This window comes from Meles meles, chromosome 6 (genome assembly GCF_922984935.1).
Source record: "Meles meles chromosome 6, mMelMel3.1 paternal haplotype, whole genome shotgun sequence".
NCBI lineage: Eukaryota > Metazoa > Chordata > Mammalia > Carnivora > Mustelidae > Meles > Meles meles.
In genome coordinates, this window is record NC_060071.1 from 72459654 (window position 1) to 72478586 (window position 18933).

General features: G+C 37.3%; 1 protein-coding gene across 3 annotated transcripts in view; it reads left to right on the forward strand.

Moving 5' to 3' along the window:
* Nucleotides 1-461: 461 nt before the first annotated feature.
* Nucleotides 462-18933, forward strand: part of DTWD1 (DTW domain containing 1) — a 60730-nt gene continuing 42258 nt past the window's right edge. For all 3 annotated transcript variants that reach the window (XR_006818833.1, XR_006818834.1, XM_046010008.1), the window contains exons 1-4: nucleotides 462-791; nucleotides 4434-4752; nucleotides 9365-9508; nucleotides 13010-13259. Coding sequence is in view for 1 of the 3 variants with exons in the window: in XM_046010008.1 (XP_045865964.1) it covers nucleotides 4489-4752; nucleotides 9365-9508; nucleotides 13010-13259 (658 nt within the window). In the remaining 2 variants the exon portion in view is untranslated. The remainder of the gene's footprint in view (nucleotides 792-4433; nucleotides 4753-9364; nucleotides 9509-13009; nucleotides 13260-18933) is intronic.

Consider the following 18933-nt stretch of genomic DNA (forward strand, 5'->3'; position numbering starts at 1 on the left):
AACTAAGTTCTCACGACTACAAGAGCTGTGGAATGGGTAAAATGGAAACGTGTTCTATAGGATCAGTATTTTTCACAACTCACTGCAACTACACCTTGAGAGTATACTTCCAGAACCGCGTTCCATTCAAGGGGCCTCCGCTAGTCAGCAGGGAACTCAGCGCAAGGTTGCCGGGCTGTGAGGACCAGCTCCACAAACCCGACCTCGCTTTCCGATCAGATCTCTCAGGACCAGGGGGACTCCGCCCGCAGCCGAGAGGCTGAGGCGGGACTTCCCCTTCTAACCACGCCCGCGTCCCTCCCCGCCCGTTACTTTCGTCGCGCGTCGAGCGCGGCGCCAGGCTCTAGCAACGGCCCTAGCAACGGCCGGGCTCCTCCCTCGTGTGTCTCCGGGAAAGCGCTCCGCCGCGCCCTAGCGCGACGTCGGGCGGGCGCGCTCCTCGGGTTCCGACGGAGCGGAAGGCGCGTGGAGCTGTGTGAGGACCCGAGGGAAGCGCAGGTCTGAGTCCCACTCCGATCGCTGGTGCGGGTCTCCGCGCCCCTGTGCGGACCAGTGGCCTGGCCGGAGCCGTGCGGCTGCGGGGAGAGAACGCTGCTTGGTCGGGCGCTAGTGGAGGTCGTGCAGGGTGTCTCCTGTGAGCGGGACCTTGGTCCCTGTACTGGAGCGCTTGCGTTTTTTACGATCCTGCGGGCCCTTCGGGGAAAAGGCTTCCAAATTGTTCCTCAAAATTTTTCTTTGCCCTAACAATCATTTTCAGTGGTTTCCGCCGTGAGGAAAGTCTGTTCTGGCAGGTAGTCACCTAGGAACTATGTTTTTTAGTGTTTGGAGTGGTTTGCGGGGAATTGGTAATCACAGAAGCTGCAGCTTAGTACAGAAATAGTGTGCCATGCAGTGTATTTAAAATATTAAGATAGTGGTTACATAATAAGCCAGGGAGGCTGTTTCTTAGGTGTAAATTGTTTCTTGGGAATGTAGAACAAGTAAAGAAGTATATTAATAGTTTAAGATACCAGTTCACGGAGTTGGATGATAAAAATCTCTGCTTGAGTGAAAACATTTAAGGATTATTTCTTTTAAGCATTTGAGGATTATTTCTGTCTGAACCCCGGTGTACCATGAAAAACTGAGGCAAGGCAGTCTGCCTGCCTGCCAAGTGATGGGGGATGTGGGAGGGGCCACTGGTCCTGTATGAAAAAGTTGGCACCTTGGATTTTAAAAAATGAATGTTGGACCTGTGTGTGTTATTTGAACGGGTTCTTAAAAATACTTAAGGAAAAAAAAAATTCGAAGTGGGTTTTATCTAGTATACCGAATTGGTCTACAATACATGGTAGGGGAATTTTATATAGTATTCCATTGGGAGGTGACCTGTACCTTGGAGCTTTTAAGATCATTATTTTGGGGAGGGGGGGTATCTGCCATGTTGCCACTTGTGCCAGGCTGCAGATGGCCCATGAAGGTGGTTTGTGAGATCATTCAAGAGGGAGATGCATACATATGTTTTCTTTTTCAGAATGGTTTTGATTTAATAAGTAATTGTTGAATTCCTCTTGCTGCATGAGACACAGGGAGAGATATGTAAAGAACTGGTAAAGAGTCCTTCTTTTGCAGAGTTGATTGCTAGGAGGGATAGCTTTGCTAAAAGGCAACTCTAGGCTAAAGCGGATTTTTCCATGCTAAATATGTGGAACCAGAAATAAAGGGGCAAACCTAAAAAGATGTAAGAGATTGCCATAGATCATCTAGAGTCCTGACTTTGAGCCTAAAGTTAGAGAATTATATGTTAGGTGGAATTGATGAAACTTGATGAGTAATTGGTTTTTTTGGGAAAAGAGGGTAGAGGGGGAGTAAAAATTTGTTTTCAACCTAAGTTGCAGAGTGTACCAGATGTACCATCAAGGTAAAAATATTTATTCTTTAGGAATATATTCTTTTTATGTTTTCTAAGTAACTCCCACAACTCCACTTTTATTCCCTGCATGAATTTGATATTAATAAGTATGTTTCAGAGGTTGTGAACCATCATTTGCAGCAAACTATCTGTACACATTTGAGGCAGGCTATTGGCTAGGTGAGAACAGTTGCTGGTGTCATATGGTTTCAGAGACCTTTGGAGGGAGCTATCCATGACTTACTATTTCTGGACTCTCTGTGTGGCCACCACAGCCATAAGAGAGAGTGTATAGGTGAGGCAGGGAAAGGAGCCATAAACATTTCCCTTTCACTGCCTCATAGGTGTTTATGTTGTTTGATTTTTGTAGAGGAAGAACATTTATATAAGGCTTTACTAGTATCCATTTGGCTTTATGGTTGGAAGGCCAAGTGAAATATAAGGGAATATTTCTGAGGCAGAATGCACTTGGAAGGCCCTAGAAAAACTCACCAGTAGTTTTCCATTGAATGTCAGGAAACACATTGACTTTCATGACATCCCCAGGAACCGTGTACTTCAGCCCCATTATTCCTGAGGCCTTTAGTGGCATATTAAACCCCCTAATTAGCCACTAGAACACCCAGGAAAATGGAGTCAGATTGAATTAGTCCAGTCTAGTTTCTTTTTTAGGATGGGTCCCATGATGGGATAATTCAAGACTATTATAACCTTAAAATGTTTCTCTGTAAGGACTTCAGAAAACACCAGAGCAAACCCAAACCAAGACTTAGGTGCAACTTAAACCACCTTCCTAAGTGCAGTAATGAGACCTATTGGCTTGTGACAGCTGACCTTTAGTTGCCTAACGGGATTTGTAGCTCTGATTTCTGGAGACAAATAGGATCTCTTCCCAGACTTTTAAAACTGCTCCTGTCCTTAGAATGACTGTTTGAGCTTAGGATTTCTTTACCTGGATCTGTAGATGGACTCTTAGAGATCTGCAAACTATCTGAAATTGTGTATGAAATACTGTGTCTTGAGTATACATTTTCTGCAGATAAGGTCCAAGACTCAACATGATCTTAAAAAGATCTGAGATTCAAGGGAAGGTGACAGCTTGGTAAATTTACTTTGAGTAAATTTGGCAGTGTATTTTATTTTTCCTTCAGGTATAAGCATCTTTTTCCTTTGCATCTTTTTATTTGTGTCTTAAGCTTACTGGGATTTACAACCTATAAAAAACTCTTGATGAGTAATTAAATTAGTATCACTAACTTCTTGTTGCTAAATTATGTTGTATATTATGTTCCACTGGACTTTTTGTTTACTTTCTATTTGGAATACCACAGAAAAGTTTCCTGTTGCAGTCACAGCATTTCTCCTGTCAGTGTTTGTACTCAAAGTGCCAGGGGCCTCATAGTTAAACACCGCAATGCCATAAGCTTTATAATGAGAGACTCATTTTACAGTTTTGGAATGCATATCAAATCAAAAGGGCCCCAGTCTCTTTTCTCCCTCAAAAGATACTGTGCTTACAGAATATTTGAGTAACAGACATCATTCTTCTTGGAAGGAAATATTTAAGTGAGGAAGTTATTTCACTATTTTATCTCTGGAACTGAAGACTCTGAATGAATTATATATATTATTTAAGATTTTATTTATTTGACAGAGAGAGAGAGAGGGCACAAGCAGGGGGAGTGGCAGGCAGAGGGAGAGGGAGAAGCAGGCTCCCTGCAGAGCAAGGGAAGCCCGATATGGGACTCAATCCCGGGACTCCAGCATCATGATCTAAGCCGAAGGCAGTGGCTTAACCAACTGAGCCACCGAGGTGCCCCTGAATGACTTATATTTTTTAAAAGTGGTATGAAGTCTTTGAGTAAAGGGACATTAACATTACTCTGTAAATTTTTTTTAATTTATAAGATCACACTTTCTTTTTCTGGGCATGCATTTCAGCTTTGGGGGTATTTTACAAATCATAATTGGTAGTAGATGCCTGTCCTATTTTAATGGATGTTTAGTTATATTTTTGTATGTGTGATGTAAGTTGGAGAAGAGTAAGTCTTTTGAACCATAACAACAACTAAATTTTACTGATTTCACTGGAACCTTGTATTTTCATTAGGATCCAAGTTGAGATTTTATGTCATATAACATCGGTTTAAAGTCAGAGTGTACAGGGTTGAATACATTCTGGCTGATAATAGCATTTAAACACTATATTCCTAATATAAAACAAAATAAGAGTCACTGAAAAATGTATTATTGGTACCTAAGTTTTATATTTGAAATATTTTTTCTAAGAGAGCACCTTTTTATTTTTATGGAGGGAATGACTCAGAAGGGTAATTTATTGTTTTGAGTTTATTGCTTTTTAATTTTGTATTTTAAATCATGCTAATTAAGTGGTTTAAAAAGCTTATTAATACTTGTTAATAAATACTAAAAATAGAATGCAGTTGTAAATTAAATTGGGTAATTTTCTTTGTGGAGACAAGGAACAAAATATTTCCTGTCTTTATTTCACCCCTTCCCCACTTTTTTTTTTCTTTTGCAGTGCACCTATGATTTATGTTTTAGAAATAGATGTTAAACTTTGGTTTGAATGAAAAATGTCTCTCAATCCACCTATATTTCTCAAAGAAAAGGAAGAAAATAATTCAAAATTTGTAGAAACACAGCACTCACAAACTACTTCCATAGCTGCAGAAGATCCTTTCCAAAACTTATGCTTAGCATCTCAAGAAGTTCTTCAAAAAGCTCAACAAAGTGGAAGATCAAAATGTCTCCAATGTGGTGGTTCAAGAATGTTCTATTGCTATACATGTTATGTCCCAGTTGAAAATGTACCTATTGAACAGATGCCACTTGTGAAGGTTGGTAAGAAATTTAACTATCTGAAAGTAGGAGAAGAGGTTTTAAAAAGATATTTCATACATACCTACTCTAATACAATTGATAAGCTTGATAAGTAACATCATTATGGAGATGAATAATATTAATAGAAAATTTAATCTTACAGACTGGTAAACCTATTTGCTTTTCTTGTCTTTGGAAAAAGACACACTGCTAAAACACTTGGGTCTGAGATGAATGATATTGTTTTGAATGAAATCACTTTTTCACTAACGATTAGAATTCTTCTAAAACATAGGGGAAAATGTGGCATAAACATGAATACTACAAGAGATAATTGTATAATTGCCTGAAGGAACTTCAAAAACTACCTCAGGGCCTTAGACTTCTTTTTAAGAAAACATATCCTAAAGGAAGTAGGATTGATTTTTTTGCTTGGGCTTTTGTAGAACAGGCTTAGCCCCATTCTACATGGAGATGGAGCTCATGTCAGTGACCAAAACTAACTAAAATTAAAAATACTAAGACTGGAACACCCGGGTAACTCAGTTGGTTAGGTGTCTGACTCTTGGTTTCAGTTCAGTTCTCAATCACAGGGTTGCGAGTTCAAGTCCCACATTGGGCTCCACACTAGGCATGGAGACTACTTGGGGAAAAAAAAAAAAAGGACTAAGGCCACTCACTGGGCTATGTTATAATTGTAGTGATTTAAGCCAGACTTTAAAAAATTGATTTGAATCGATTGCTTACTTTATACGTTTTGTTGCTTACCAAGACTACTCTTGTTTAGGTAAAAGGTCTGTGGACCATGATGTCTGCGTAATCAAAGAATTTATTACATATATGTCAACTTGTCTAACATTGACATGAATTTTAGGAGTAAATCAAATAATGTGTAAAATTTGCTGCCTATTAGGAATTTAGAGAGACTAAACTCTACACATGGACTCAGTAGAACTTACTAGTAAGAAAATAAGTTAAAACTATATTTAAAGATATTTAATGTGGTGATTTTAAGATTCATTTAAATTTGAAGTAAAATACCTTAATACTTATATTTTGTTACTTGAAATTCAGTTTAGCTTATATGTTATCTTGGTAAGTCCAGGGTCTCCTCAAGGGTCTAAAATCACACTTATAGGCTATTGGAAAGTTACTGGGCAAGATGAAATAAGCATGGAACCTAATCAGCTTCATAGTTAACCTTAGAAAAACTCAGAGTTTGAGGAAAATAATCTTCTTTAAGTTTCTTATTATTTTGTAAGAATGCTAAATTTCAAAAGTATAGTTTTGGAAGTATAAACGGAATTATTCTATGTTCTTTTCATATCATAGCCACATAGAGAGTATCCCTTTAAAAGTTTTATCTTAAAATGTATTGTGTTCAAAAGGATTGAAGATCAGAATAATAAAAGTCGGTCACATATTGACTTTTCATAGACATTTATTTTCATAGAAATTTAATAGAGGATTATTTTCCAAATCAGTGATCTAATATCCATTATTTAGAAGAAGTGACTTAAAACACTATGCCAAATGTTTGATCAATTCTAGATGGCCTACCAGAGCATGCAGAGTTTTTAAAATTGTTTGTATTTTAATGGCCATATATAAAACTCAGTATGTTAATGTATATTAATAGTAAAAGCTCTATAAAATTTTTTTCTAATTTTTACTTTATTTTTACAAATCATTCAGCATTTGCTTTTAGATAGCCTGCTTGGGAAGGGAAGACGACTACATAATGAGTAAGTGCCTCCCAAGCTTTAAATTTCAATCTACAGATAAATTCATAAATGCTGATTTTTTTCATGCAGAATATGAGTTTTTAAAAATGTCATGTGAAATGCATGAGTAAAGGTTAAAGATACTCTTGGTATTTTTTAAAGGAAGAGCAAAACTAATCATGAGGTCAAAGAAAGCTTCATCTTTTTTAGAGTTCTAGAATTTAAAATACTCTCTTTGGGAAAGTTGATGATCACATAGGAAAAGACTTAGGACTTCTTGCTAATGGCATTTTGATAAATTTGAGCAGAAAGATTTGATAAATCTCTTATAAGAAATATAAGTGTAGAGAACAGATTGATGTTCTTTGTGGTTGAAAACAGAACATTTCTACTTGAACTGTGTGTCTGGTCAGTGCTTCTGGTGTTCCTCCGTACCCTGTCATTGTTTAGGAAATATCTTCCTTTAAAATGTGTGAACTAGAGCACAAACATTTGTTTCCATGATTTGATCTGTGTCTGTGCTTTTGTTTCATAATGTTAGAAATTTCAGGCTTGCTCAGGGAGAACTAAAGTAACTAGACTGGGTCCCAGTAATAACTTCTTGAGCACAAATTTTGCATAATTGTCTTATACCTATAGGATTTAGTCCATAATAGGCAAGGTATGTGATGTTTAAATACATGAATAACAGTCAGTCCTATGTCCTTGATAAATATGATACCCTTCAGACATAGCCAGCTGATGGGAAATGTTGATGGTCACCTTTGGAATTTTCAGTTCTGCTCATCAGCCATGTAAGAAAGTCAGTTTTATTAGTAACACAATACTTTATCATGATGTGCTTTGAGAAATGTTGATGGTCACCTTTGGAATTTTCAGTTCTTCTCATCAGCCATGTAAGAAAGTCAGTTTTATTAGTAACACAATACTTTATCATGATGTGCTTTCTTTTTCTTCTTTCCTATCTTCCGTGGGCTAAGATAATGCTGACCTGGGACTGAGAGACCCTGGGGAAAGGGAATGTAGTGTCAACTGAGACTGAGCATCATGAGGAAATTCTGATGTAGAGTTCAGCCAGAAGTAGACTGATGTAAAATCATTTGTGAACTGCCCACTTAAATGGTAAATTTTCTGTGACAAGAAGTTGGTTTGACAATTTAAAGCAGTTGGCCCTAATTGGTTACTAGGCCTAAGTGGGGAGGGAAGGAGATACAGGGTTTGAAATCCTAAAGTGAAAACTATTTGGGATACATATTCATGGCCCTTCTGGGATAGATACCATCCTTTTTCCACACAAAAATCCAGAAAGATAAAGTATAGGCACCTGGGGTCATTCAGTACCATGCAACAACTGCCCCTTTAAAAAACAGCTCTGCAGTTAATGATACACACAACAATATGGATGAATCTCAGAATAATTATTCCGAGTGAAAGAAGTCAGATGAAAAGAGTACTTACCATATGATTTCATTTATATAAAATCCTAGAAAATACAAACTAGGGGCGCCTGGGTGGCTCAGTGGATTAAGCCGCTGCCTTCGGCTCAGGTCATGATCTCAGGGTCCTGGGATCGAGCCCCGCATCGGGCTCTCTGCTCCGCAGGGAGCCTGCTTCCTCCTCTCTCTGTCTGCCTCTCTGCCTACTTGTGATCTCTCTCTGTCAAATAAATAAATAAAATCTTAAAAAAAAAAAAAAAGAAAATACAAACTAACTTATAGTGAGAGCAGACCAATTGTTACCTAAGGACTGTGGGTGGTAGTTGATGGGGAAAGGGGAAGAAGGGAGGCTTTTGGGGGTGACAGTTACGTTCGTGACCTTGATTATGATGATGAATTCAAGGGTATTAAAATTCATTATATTCTACACTTTAAATATATGGAGTTTATTATACCAATTTTATCTATTAAAGCTGTTTTAAAAAAAGAAAAATAGTTTTATACTCCAGGGTAAATTTAGCTTTTCCCAGGGTAAATACCTAGGATCCTGCCTGTTATGGGTGCGGTGGGAGCTGGAAGAGTATTGGTAATAATATATGTCATTTATAATCTGCACTGAAGAATCCATCTCAGAGTTTCTCATACACATTTTTGGAGGGATCTGACTCAGCTTTCATTTTCATAACCATGGCTGACTACAGCACTTGTGCAAACGTTATACAGGAAACTAAATCAAACAAGTCAGGGAAATAACAGAAAAATCTGACTTGAAAAATGTTAGAGAATATTATTTTTGCAAAGAGGCAGGATGTAATTCATAAGAAGTAATGAAACTTAAAGGAAAATAGACAAAATGATTTTTCAGAGAGTTAATTTTTATATGAAGTGTGCACCTCCTAGACCTATTCTCCTAGACCTTTTCCAATTGATAATTATTTCATTTGTGCTGTTAAATCATGATGTTCACGATAAAGGGTGAACCCTTTTAAGGGTAATACCTTGGACCTCAAAGGATGTATAGGGTGTAAAATTTTGACTTGAATTTTAGATGTGACACTTTTGCCCAGCTTATATTTCCTTTTATTGTGTCATAAAATTAATAATCCTAAAATTTATAGGAATTATAAAAAGCGTTCTTGATACAGATACTGAAATGCAAGGAATTGGACTCAAAGCCTATGTAGCTTAAATGAAAATGGCCTTGAAGCTTTGCTTTAAGAACAGATTCTATGTTAAATACATTGGAAATAATTGTTCTATTATATGATCAACAATATTGAGGAAGAAATTTAGGATTTGCTTTATGACTCTTAGCATTCCTAATCTGGTTTAGAAAAGTATGCCTTTCATATCATATTTACAGGATCTTAGTGTGAACTTGTTATGTAAACTTTGAAGATCATTTTTAATTACATAAAAATCTGGATTTTTGTATTTGTTGTGTTCATTTGTCCTTTTTTTACTTTTAGCTTCCACTGAAGATTGACATCATTAAACATCCAAATGAAACAGATGGCAAAAGTACTGCTATACATGCAAAACTATTAGCACCTGAATTTGTAAATATTTACACGTATCCTTGTATTCCAGAATATGAAGAAAAGGACCATGAAGTAGGCAGCTTATTTTTTACACCTCTTCACATTGAATCTAAAAAAGATTTTTAAATTCCATTGCCTTTCTGAACTTGAACATAATTAAATATTTTTCTTAATGACCTAGGGTTATCTTTATGTAACAGTAAACAATATATAATTTACTTACTTCATTGGTATCTTTTTTTTTAAGATTTTATTTATTAATTTGACAGAGAGAGAGAGAGAGCACAAGCAGGCAGAGCAGCAGGCAGAGAGAGAGAGGGGGAAGCAGGCTCCCCACTGAGCAGAGAGCCCCATGCGGGGCCCAGGACCCTGAGATCATGACCCGAGCCAAAGGCAGAGGCTTAAACCACTGAGCCACCCAGGCACCCCTCATTGGTATCTTCAAAGATCAAATGATCTTAGATTGTTAAGGCTTTTTGAATTTTGTCTTTCTACTTTTGTTTTTTTTTGTTTGTTTGTTATTTTTACTTTTTTTTTGTTTGTTTTTACTTTATTTTTTAAATTAATTAATTTATTTTTCCAGCATAACAGTATTTATTGTTTTTGCACAATACCCAGTGCTCCCTCCATGCAATACGTGCCCTCCCTAATACCCACCACCTGGTTCCCCAACCTCCCACCCCCCGCCCCTTCAAAACCCTCAGGTTCTTTTTCAGAGTCCATAGTCTCTCATGGTTCACCTCCCCCTCCAATTTCCCTCAACTTCCTTCTCCTCTCCATCTCCCAATGTCCTTCATGTCATTTGTTACACTCCACAAATAAGTGAAACTATATGATAATTGACTGTCTCTGCTTGACTTATTTCACTCAGCATAATCTCTTCCAGTCCCGTCCATGTTGCTACAAAAGTTGGGTATTCATCCTTTCTGATAGAGGCATAATACTCCATCGTGTATATGGACCACACCTTCCTTATCCATTCATTCGTGGAAGGGCATCTTGGTTCTTTCCACAGTTTGGTGACCGTGGCCATTGCTGCTATAAACATTGGGGCACAGATGGCCCTTCTTTTCACTACATCTGTGTCTTTGGGGTAAATACCCAGCAGTGCAATTGCAGGGTCATAGGGAAGCTCTATTTTTAATTTCTTGAGGAATCTCCACACTATTCTCCAAAGTGGCTCCACCAACTTGCATTCCCACCAACAGTGTAAGAGGGTTCCCCTTTCCCCACATCCTCTCCAACACATGTTGTTTCCTGTCTTGCTAATTTTGGCCATTCTAACTGGTGTAAGATGGTATCTCAATGTGGTTTTCATTTGAATCTCCCTGATGGCTAGTGATGATGAACATTTTTTCATGTGTCTGATAGCCATTTGTATGTCTTCATTGGAAAAGTGTCTGTTCATGTCTTCTGCCCATTTTTTGATATGATTATCTGTTTTGTGTGTGTTGAGTTTGAGGAGTTCTTTATAGATCCTGGATATATAGTTGTTCTGTGTTACTTCTTCAGGTTTTTACTCTTTGCCCATATTGCTATGCCTGCTTTTACTTTCTCTCCTCTCCATTTTCCTGCTGATGCTACATAAAGATGATTTGATACAAATTAAGAAACCATATTACAAACGTTGGAATTTCTCCAAAAGAAGAAAAGAAAGTCTGAATTAGAAGGATTTTCAAGAATTCTCCCTGAATTAAGAACTTTAATATATGACCTTTGTAACACCTTTTGCTTGCTCAGAGGCCTTCCTTTGATCATGTCTAGATTCAAAATTGGTTTGCATGTATTTAAAATTGTCACATTGGTGAGATATTACAGCTCTTGTTGAAAAGAAAAAAAAGTACCCCCCCCAAAAAAAAGGCCTTGGGTACTTTTTAAAAAAGTATGTAAACTCTTCTAGGTTTCTTGGAGATATTTGTTGTGTGGTTAATCTGGAAACATAATTAAAAATTAATGTGTTCATTTGCTCTAGACGAACTTAGATTTTCCTTTTCCATCCGTATATTTGTGTTTTGGTTGAGTTTATATAGTTGTTTGTAAATGATTTCTGAGTTTTGGATCAAGGAGTATCTTTGTGTTTCCCTCTCTGGTCAGCAAGGTATTATTTATCTCAATTGAATAGGATATAGTGTTGGGTTCTATAAAGAGATGTGATATGCTTACAATCCAAGAAGATAACAAAGCCCTGACCTTTGCTTATTGGGTATGGGGGAAATATAGGCATGCATTGTAAATGCTTGAGAAACTTTTATAACTGGAGTTTTCAAATTCAGGATTTTTCCTTTTATTTATTTATTTATTTATTTTTTTGTTTGTTTGTTTGTTTTTTTTCCATTTTATTTATTTTTTCAGCGTAACAGTATTCATTCTTTTTGCACAACACCCAGTGCTCCATGCAAAATGTGCCCTCCCCATTACCCACCACCTGTTCCCCCAACCTCCCACCCCTGACCCTTCAAAACCCTCAGGTTGTTTTTCAGAGTCCATAGTCTCTTATGGTTCGCCTCCCCTCCCCAATGTCCATAGCCCGCTCCCCCTCTCCCAATCCCACCTCCCTCCAGCAACCCCCAGTTTGTTTTGTGAGATTAAGAGTCATTTATGGTTTGTCTCCCTCCCAATCCCATCTTGTTTCATTTATTCTTCTCCTATCCTTTTATTTTTATATTGCTTATGTTTTCATATTAAAAATGATATATGTTCATTAAAGAAAATTTGGGAAATATAGAAAAGTACAGGAGATAAAATACCCATGATTTGACCAACATTTGTTCATTTAACAAATATTAATTGGACACCTTCTTTGTGGCAGGAGCTGTTCAAACATTGGAGGCTCTAAAGTGTGTAAGGTTTCAGTAAAAACATGCTGAAAGAAAGGTAGCATAATTTACAGAATTATTCCTTGAAAGTCAGATTTTTCAGTCTTAATTTTTCACTGTAATATACTTTAACAGATATTCTGGATATTGTGAGTTGTATTTACGATTATTTTTTAAGGTAAATTCCCAAAAGTGAAATAACCAAAGGGTGTGAACATTTCAAGACTCTTGATTCAAAGTGCCAAACTGCTTTTGTGAAGAGTTATACTATCGAAACCTGACATCTGCAATGGCTATAAAGGCCCAGAACATCATATCCTCACCAGCAGTGACAGTATTATTTGTTTGATTTCTGCTTATTATATTGAAATTGTGAAAATTGTATTTAATTATTGAGTGCTTTTCATTGGTTCTTTTACCTAGTGTCACGTACTTTGTGTTTTATACTGTGAAATATTATAGTAGTTAGTTTTTTGATTCATGATACAATTAACTTGGCTTTCTGTCAGTTATTTTGAAACAATACTTCTAGCTAGTATATTATGATTTTTAAATCTTAGGGAAGAGCCAAAATCTTTACCATACTTATTAAAGAAACACACTAACTTTCAAATGGCTTAAGTGGTTGTTACAGAACCTAATGCTTGTTTCTCAGGTATGCAGCATGTTCGTTTCTCTTTAAGTTTTAAAAGTGTCAGAATTTATTCATTTTGAAGGTCATAACAGCACCCTACTAACTTAAGTTTCTTTGCTTTAGGTTGCACTTGTTTTTCCTGGACCTAAGTCTGTCTCAATAAAAGATATTTCTTTTCATCTGCAAAAAAGGATTCAAAATAATGTTAAAGACAAAAATGAAGACCCCGACAAGCCATTTATTAAACGCAAGAAAACTGAAGAACAGGATTCGAATGACAGCAAGTGCCAAGACACAACACTGAAAAAAATTATATTTATAGATAGCACCTGGAACCAAACAAACAAAATACTCACTGATGAGAGACTTCAAGGTAAAAAAAAAAATTTTTTTTTTGTGGATTGTTCCTTCCCCCAACTTTCATTTCAGATACTTCAAACATGCAGATATATTGGACGAATTGCATCAAATACCCATACATTTTGCCACGTTTATTTCTCTATTATATGTGTGTGCATACTTAGATATTGTATACATTTTTGGCTGAACCACTTGAAAATAAGTTGTAGGCTTTGCAATACTTCACCCTTAAATACCTAACTACATACATATCTTTTAAGAATAATTGCATAATCTCAATACCATTAGCAAAAGTTAATGGGAAAATTAATAAAATTTCTAATATCTAATACAGTCCATATTTACATTTCTGTAATTGATCCAAAAATATCTTTTGTAGCTTTTTTCTTCTGATGTAGCATATAAACTCATTCCATGTAGTTTTTATACCTCTTCAGTTTTAATGTAGAGCAATCCCCTGTCTGTTTTCTGTGACTTGTGTGAAGAGGGCAGGTCAGTTGTCTGAATGCTTCATCATGATGAGATTCAGTTTAGTGTTTTTATAAGGATACTTAGAGATAAGGCTCAATCTAGGGTTGTTCCATGACAATTCCAGTTTATACCTATTGTTTTTATTTAACTATTAATCGCATTCCCTTTCCCTCTCAGAAATATGGCTATTCAGCTGATAAATTATATGATTATCCTATTCATAGGTAAAGTTGTGTACTTATTGCATCAGATCAGGAGGCATATAAGTTCCATTAGTGGTAATAACTTTAATTATTTGATTAAAGTGGTGATTGCCAGATCTCTGTATTATAAAAGTTCACTACTTCTTTGAAACTGGTAGTATTCTTTGGGGTGATGCTTTGATACTGTGAACTATCTATTTCCCAACTGCTTTTCACTAAGTGGTTTTAGTATTTATTGATGATTTGCCTAAATCAGCAAATTGAGGATTGCAACATGATGACATTTTAATGTATTATTTCTTTTATATTTGTTAGATGGTAAAGAGCTATTCTTCTCCCTACCCACCCCCACTTTTTTTCTCTCTCTTGCCTTTTTTTTTATTTTTTTCCCATTTTATTTATTTTTTCAGCGAAACAGTATTCATTGTTTTTGCACAACACCCAGTGCTCCATGCAAAACGTGCCCTCCCTATTACCCACCACCTGTTCCCCCAACCTCCCACCCCTGACACTTCAAAACCCTCAGGTTGTTTTTCAGAGTCCATAGTCTCTTATGGTTCCCCTCCCCTTCCAAATTTTTTTTTTTTTTTAATAAACATATAATGTATTTTTATCCCCAGGGGTACAGGTCTGTGAATCGCCAGGTTTACACACTTCACAGCACTCACGATAGCACATACCCTCCCCAATGTCCATAGCCCCCTCCCTCTCTCCCAATCCCACCTCCCCCCAGCAACCCCCAGTTTGTTTTGTGAGATTAAGAGTCATTTATGGTTTGTCTCCCTCCCAATCCCATCTTGTTTCATTTATTCTTCTCCTATCCCCCTACCCCCCCATGTTGCTTCTCCATGTCCTCATATCAGGGAGATCATATGATAGTTGTCTTTCTTCGATTGACTTATTTCACTAAGCATGATACGCTCTAGTTCCATCCACGTCGTCGCAAATGGCAAGATTTCATTTCTTTTGATGGCTGCATAGTATTCCATTGTGTATATATACCACATCTTCTTTATCCATTCATCTGTTGATGGATATCTAGGTTCTTTCCATAGTCTGGCTATTGTAGACATTGCTGCTATAAACATTCGGGTACACGCGCCCCTTCGGATCACTATGTTTGTATCTTTAGGGTAAATACCCAGTAGTGCAATTGCTGGGTCATAGGGTAGTTCTATTTTCAACATTTTGAGGAACCTCCATGCTGTTTTCCAGAGTGGTTGCACCAGCTTGCATTCCCACCAACAGTGGAGGAGGTTCCCCTTTCTCCGCATCCTCGCCAGCATCTGTCATTTCCTGACTTGTTAATTTTAGCCATTCTGACTGGTGTGAGGTGCTATCTCATTGTGGTTTTGATTTGTATTTCCCTGATGCCGAGTGACGTGGAGCACTTTTTCATGTGTCTGTTGGCCATCTGGATGTCTTCTTTGCAGAAATGTCTGTTCATATCCTCTGCCCATTTCTTGATTGGACTGTTTGTTCTTTGGGTGTTGAGTTTGCTAAGTTCCTTATAGATTTTGGATACTAGCCCTTTATCTGATATGTCGTTTGCAATATCTTCTCCCATTCTGTCAGTTGTCTTTTGGTTTTGTTAACTGTTTCCTTTGCTGTGCAAAAGTTTTGATCTTGATGAAATCCCAATAGTTCATTTTTGCCCTTGCTTCCCTTGCCTTTGCCATTGTTCCTAGGAAGATGTTGCTACGGTTGAGGTCGAAGAGGTTGCTGCCTGCATTCTCCTCAAGGATTTTGATGGATTCTTTTCTCACATTGAGGTCCTTCATCCATTTGGCGTCTATTTTCGTGTGTGGTGTAAGGAAGTGGTCCAATTTCATTTTTCTGCATGTGGCTGTCCAATTTTCCCAGCACCATTTATTGAAGAGGCTGTCTTTTTTCCATTGGACATTCTTTCCTGCTTTGTCGAAGATTAGTTGACCATAGAGTTGAGGGTCGATTTCTGGGCTCTCTATTCTGTTCCACTGATCTATGTGTCTGTTTTTGTGCCAGTACCATGCTGTCTTGATGATGACAGCTTTGTAATAGAGCTTGAAGTCCGGAATTGTGATGCCACCAACTTTGCCTTTCTTTTTCAATATTCCTTTGGCTATTCGAGGTCTTTTCTGGTTCCATATAAATTTGAGGATTATTTGTTCCATTTCTTTGAAAAAAATGGATGGTATTTTGATAGGGATTGCATTAAATGTGTAGATTGCTTTAGGTAGCATGGACATTTTCACAATATTCTTCCAATCCAGGAGCATGGAACATTGTTGCATTTCTTTGTGTCTTCCTCAATTTCTTTCATGAGTACTTTATAGTTTTCTGCATATAGATTCTTAGCCTCTTTGGTTAGGTTTATTCCTAGGTATCTTATAGTTTTGGGTGCAGTTGTAAATGGGATTGACTCCTTAATTTCTCTCTCTTCTGTCTTGTTGTTGGTGTACAGAAATGCAACTGATTTCTGTGCATTGATTTTATATCCTGACACTTTACTGAATTCCTGTACAAGTTCTAGCAGTTTTTGTGTGGAGTCTTTTGGGTTTTCCACATATAGTATCATATCATCTGCGAAGAGTGATAGTTTGACTTCTTCTTTACCAATTTGGATGCCTTTAATTTCTTTTTGTTGTCTGATTGCTGAGGCTAGGACTTCTAGTACTATGTTGAATAGCAGTGGTGATAATGGACATCCCTGCCGTGTTCCTGACCTTAGCGGAAAAGCTTTCAGTTTTTCTCCATTGAGAATGATATTTGCGGTGGGTTTTTCATAGATGGCTTTGATAATATTGAGGTATGTGCCCTCTATCCCTACACTTTGAAGAGTTTTGATCAGGAAGGGATACTGTACTTTGTCAAATGCTTTTTCAGCATCTATTGAGAGTATCATATGGTTCTTGTTCTTTCTTTGATTAATGTGTTGTATCACATTGATTGATTTGCGGATGTTGAACCAACCCTGCAGCCCTGGAATAAATCCCACTTGATCGTGGTGAATAATCCTTTTAATGTACCGTTGAATCCTGTTGGCTAGTATTTTGGAGAGAATTTTTGCGTCTGTGTTCATCAAGGATATTGGTCTGTAGTTCTCTTTTTTGGTGGGATCCTTGTCTGGTTTTGGGATCAAGGTGATGCTGGCCTCATAAAATGAGTTTGGAAGTTTTCCTTCCATTTCTATTTTTTGGAACAGTTTCAGGAGAATAGGAATTAGTTCTTCTTTAAATGTTTGGTAGAATTCCCCTGGGAAGCCGTCTGGCCCTGGGCTTTTGTTTGTTTGGAGATTTTTGATGACTGTTTCAATCTCCTTACTGGTTATGGGCCTGTTCAGGTTTTCTATTTTTTCCTGGTTCATTTGCGGTAGTTTATATGTCTCTAGGAATGCATCCATTTCTTCCAGATTGTCAAATTTGTTAGCGTAGAGTTGCTCATAGTATGTTCTTATAATTGTCTGTATTTCTTTGGTGTTAGCTGGGATCTCTCCTCTTTCATTCATGATTTTATTGATTTGGGTCCTTTCTCTTTTCTTTTTGATGAGTCTGGCCAGGGGTTTATCAATCTTATTGATTCTTTCAAAGAACCAGCTCCTAGTTTCATTGATTTTTTTCTATTGTTTTTTTTGGTTTCTATTTCATTGATTTCTGCTCTGATCTTTATGATTTCTCTTCTCCTGCTGGGTTTAGGGTTTCTTTCTTGTTCTTTCTCCAGCTCCTTTAGGTGTAGGGTTAGGTTGTGTACTTGAGACCTTTCTTGTTTCTTGAGAAAGGCTTGTACCGCTATATATTTTCCTCTCAGGACTGCCTTTGCTGTGTCCCACAGATTTTGAACTGTTGTGTTTTCATTATCATTTGTTTCCATGAATTTTTTCAATTCTTCTTTAACTTCCTGGTTGACCCATTCATTCTTTAGAAGGATGCTGTTTAGTCTCCATGTATTTGGGTTCTTTCCAGCTTTCATCTGGTGATTGAGTTCTAGCTTCAGAGCATTGTGGTCTGAAAATATGCAGGGAATGATCCTAATCTTTTGATACCGGTTGAGACCTGATTTGTGACCCAGGATGTGATCTATTCTGGAGAATGTTCCATGTGCACTAGAGAAGAATGTGTATTCTGTTGCTTTGAGATGAAATGTTCTGAATATATCTGTGATGTCCATCTGGTCCAGTGTGTCATTTAAGGCCTTTATTTCCCTGTTGATCGTTTGCTTGGATGATCTGTCCATTTCAGTGAGGGGAGTGTTAAAGTCCCCTACTATTATTGTATTATTATTGATGTGTTTCTTTAATTTTGTTATTAATTGGTTTATATAGTTGTCTGCTCCCACATTAGGGGCATAGATATTTAAAATTGTTAGATCTTCTTGTTGGACAGACCCTTTGAGTAGGATATAGTGTCCTTCCTCATCTCTTATGATAGTCTTTGGCTTAAAATCTAATTGATCTGATATAAGGATTGCCACCCCAGCTTTCTTCTGATGCCCATTAGCATGGTAAATTGTTTTCCACCCCCTCACTTTAAATCTGGAGGTGTCTTTGCGTCTAAAATGAGTTTCTTGTAGGCAACATACTGATGGGTTTTGTTTTTTTATCCATTCTGATACCCTGTGTCTTTTGGTTGGGGCATTTAGCCCATTAACATTCAGGGTAACTATTGAGAGATATGAATTTAGTGCCATTATTAGCCTGTAAGGTGACTGTTACTGTATATTGTCTCTGTACCTTTCTGATCTACTACTTTTAGGCTCTCTCTTTGCTTAGAGGACCCCTTTCAATATTTCCTGTAGAGCTGGTTTGGTGTTTGCAAATTCTTTCAGTTTTTGCTTGTCCTGGAAGCTTTTTATCTCTCCTTCTATTTTCAATGATAGCCTAGCTGGATAGAGTATTCTTGGCTGCATGTTTTTCTCGTTTAGTGCTCTGAATATATCATGCCAGCTCTTCCTGGCCTGCCAGGTCTCTGTGGATAATCTGCTGCCAATCTAATATTTTTACCATTGTATGTTACAGACTTCTTTTCTCGGGCTGCT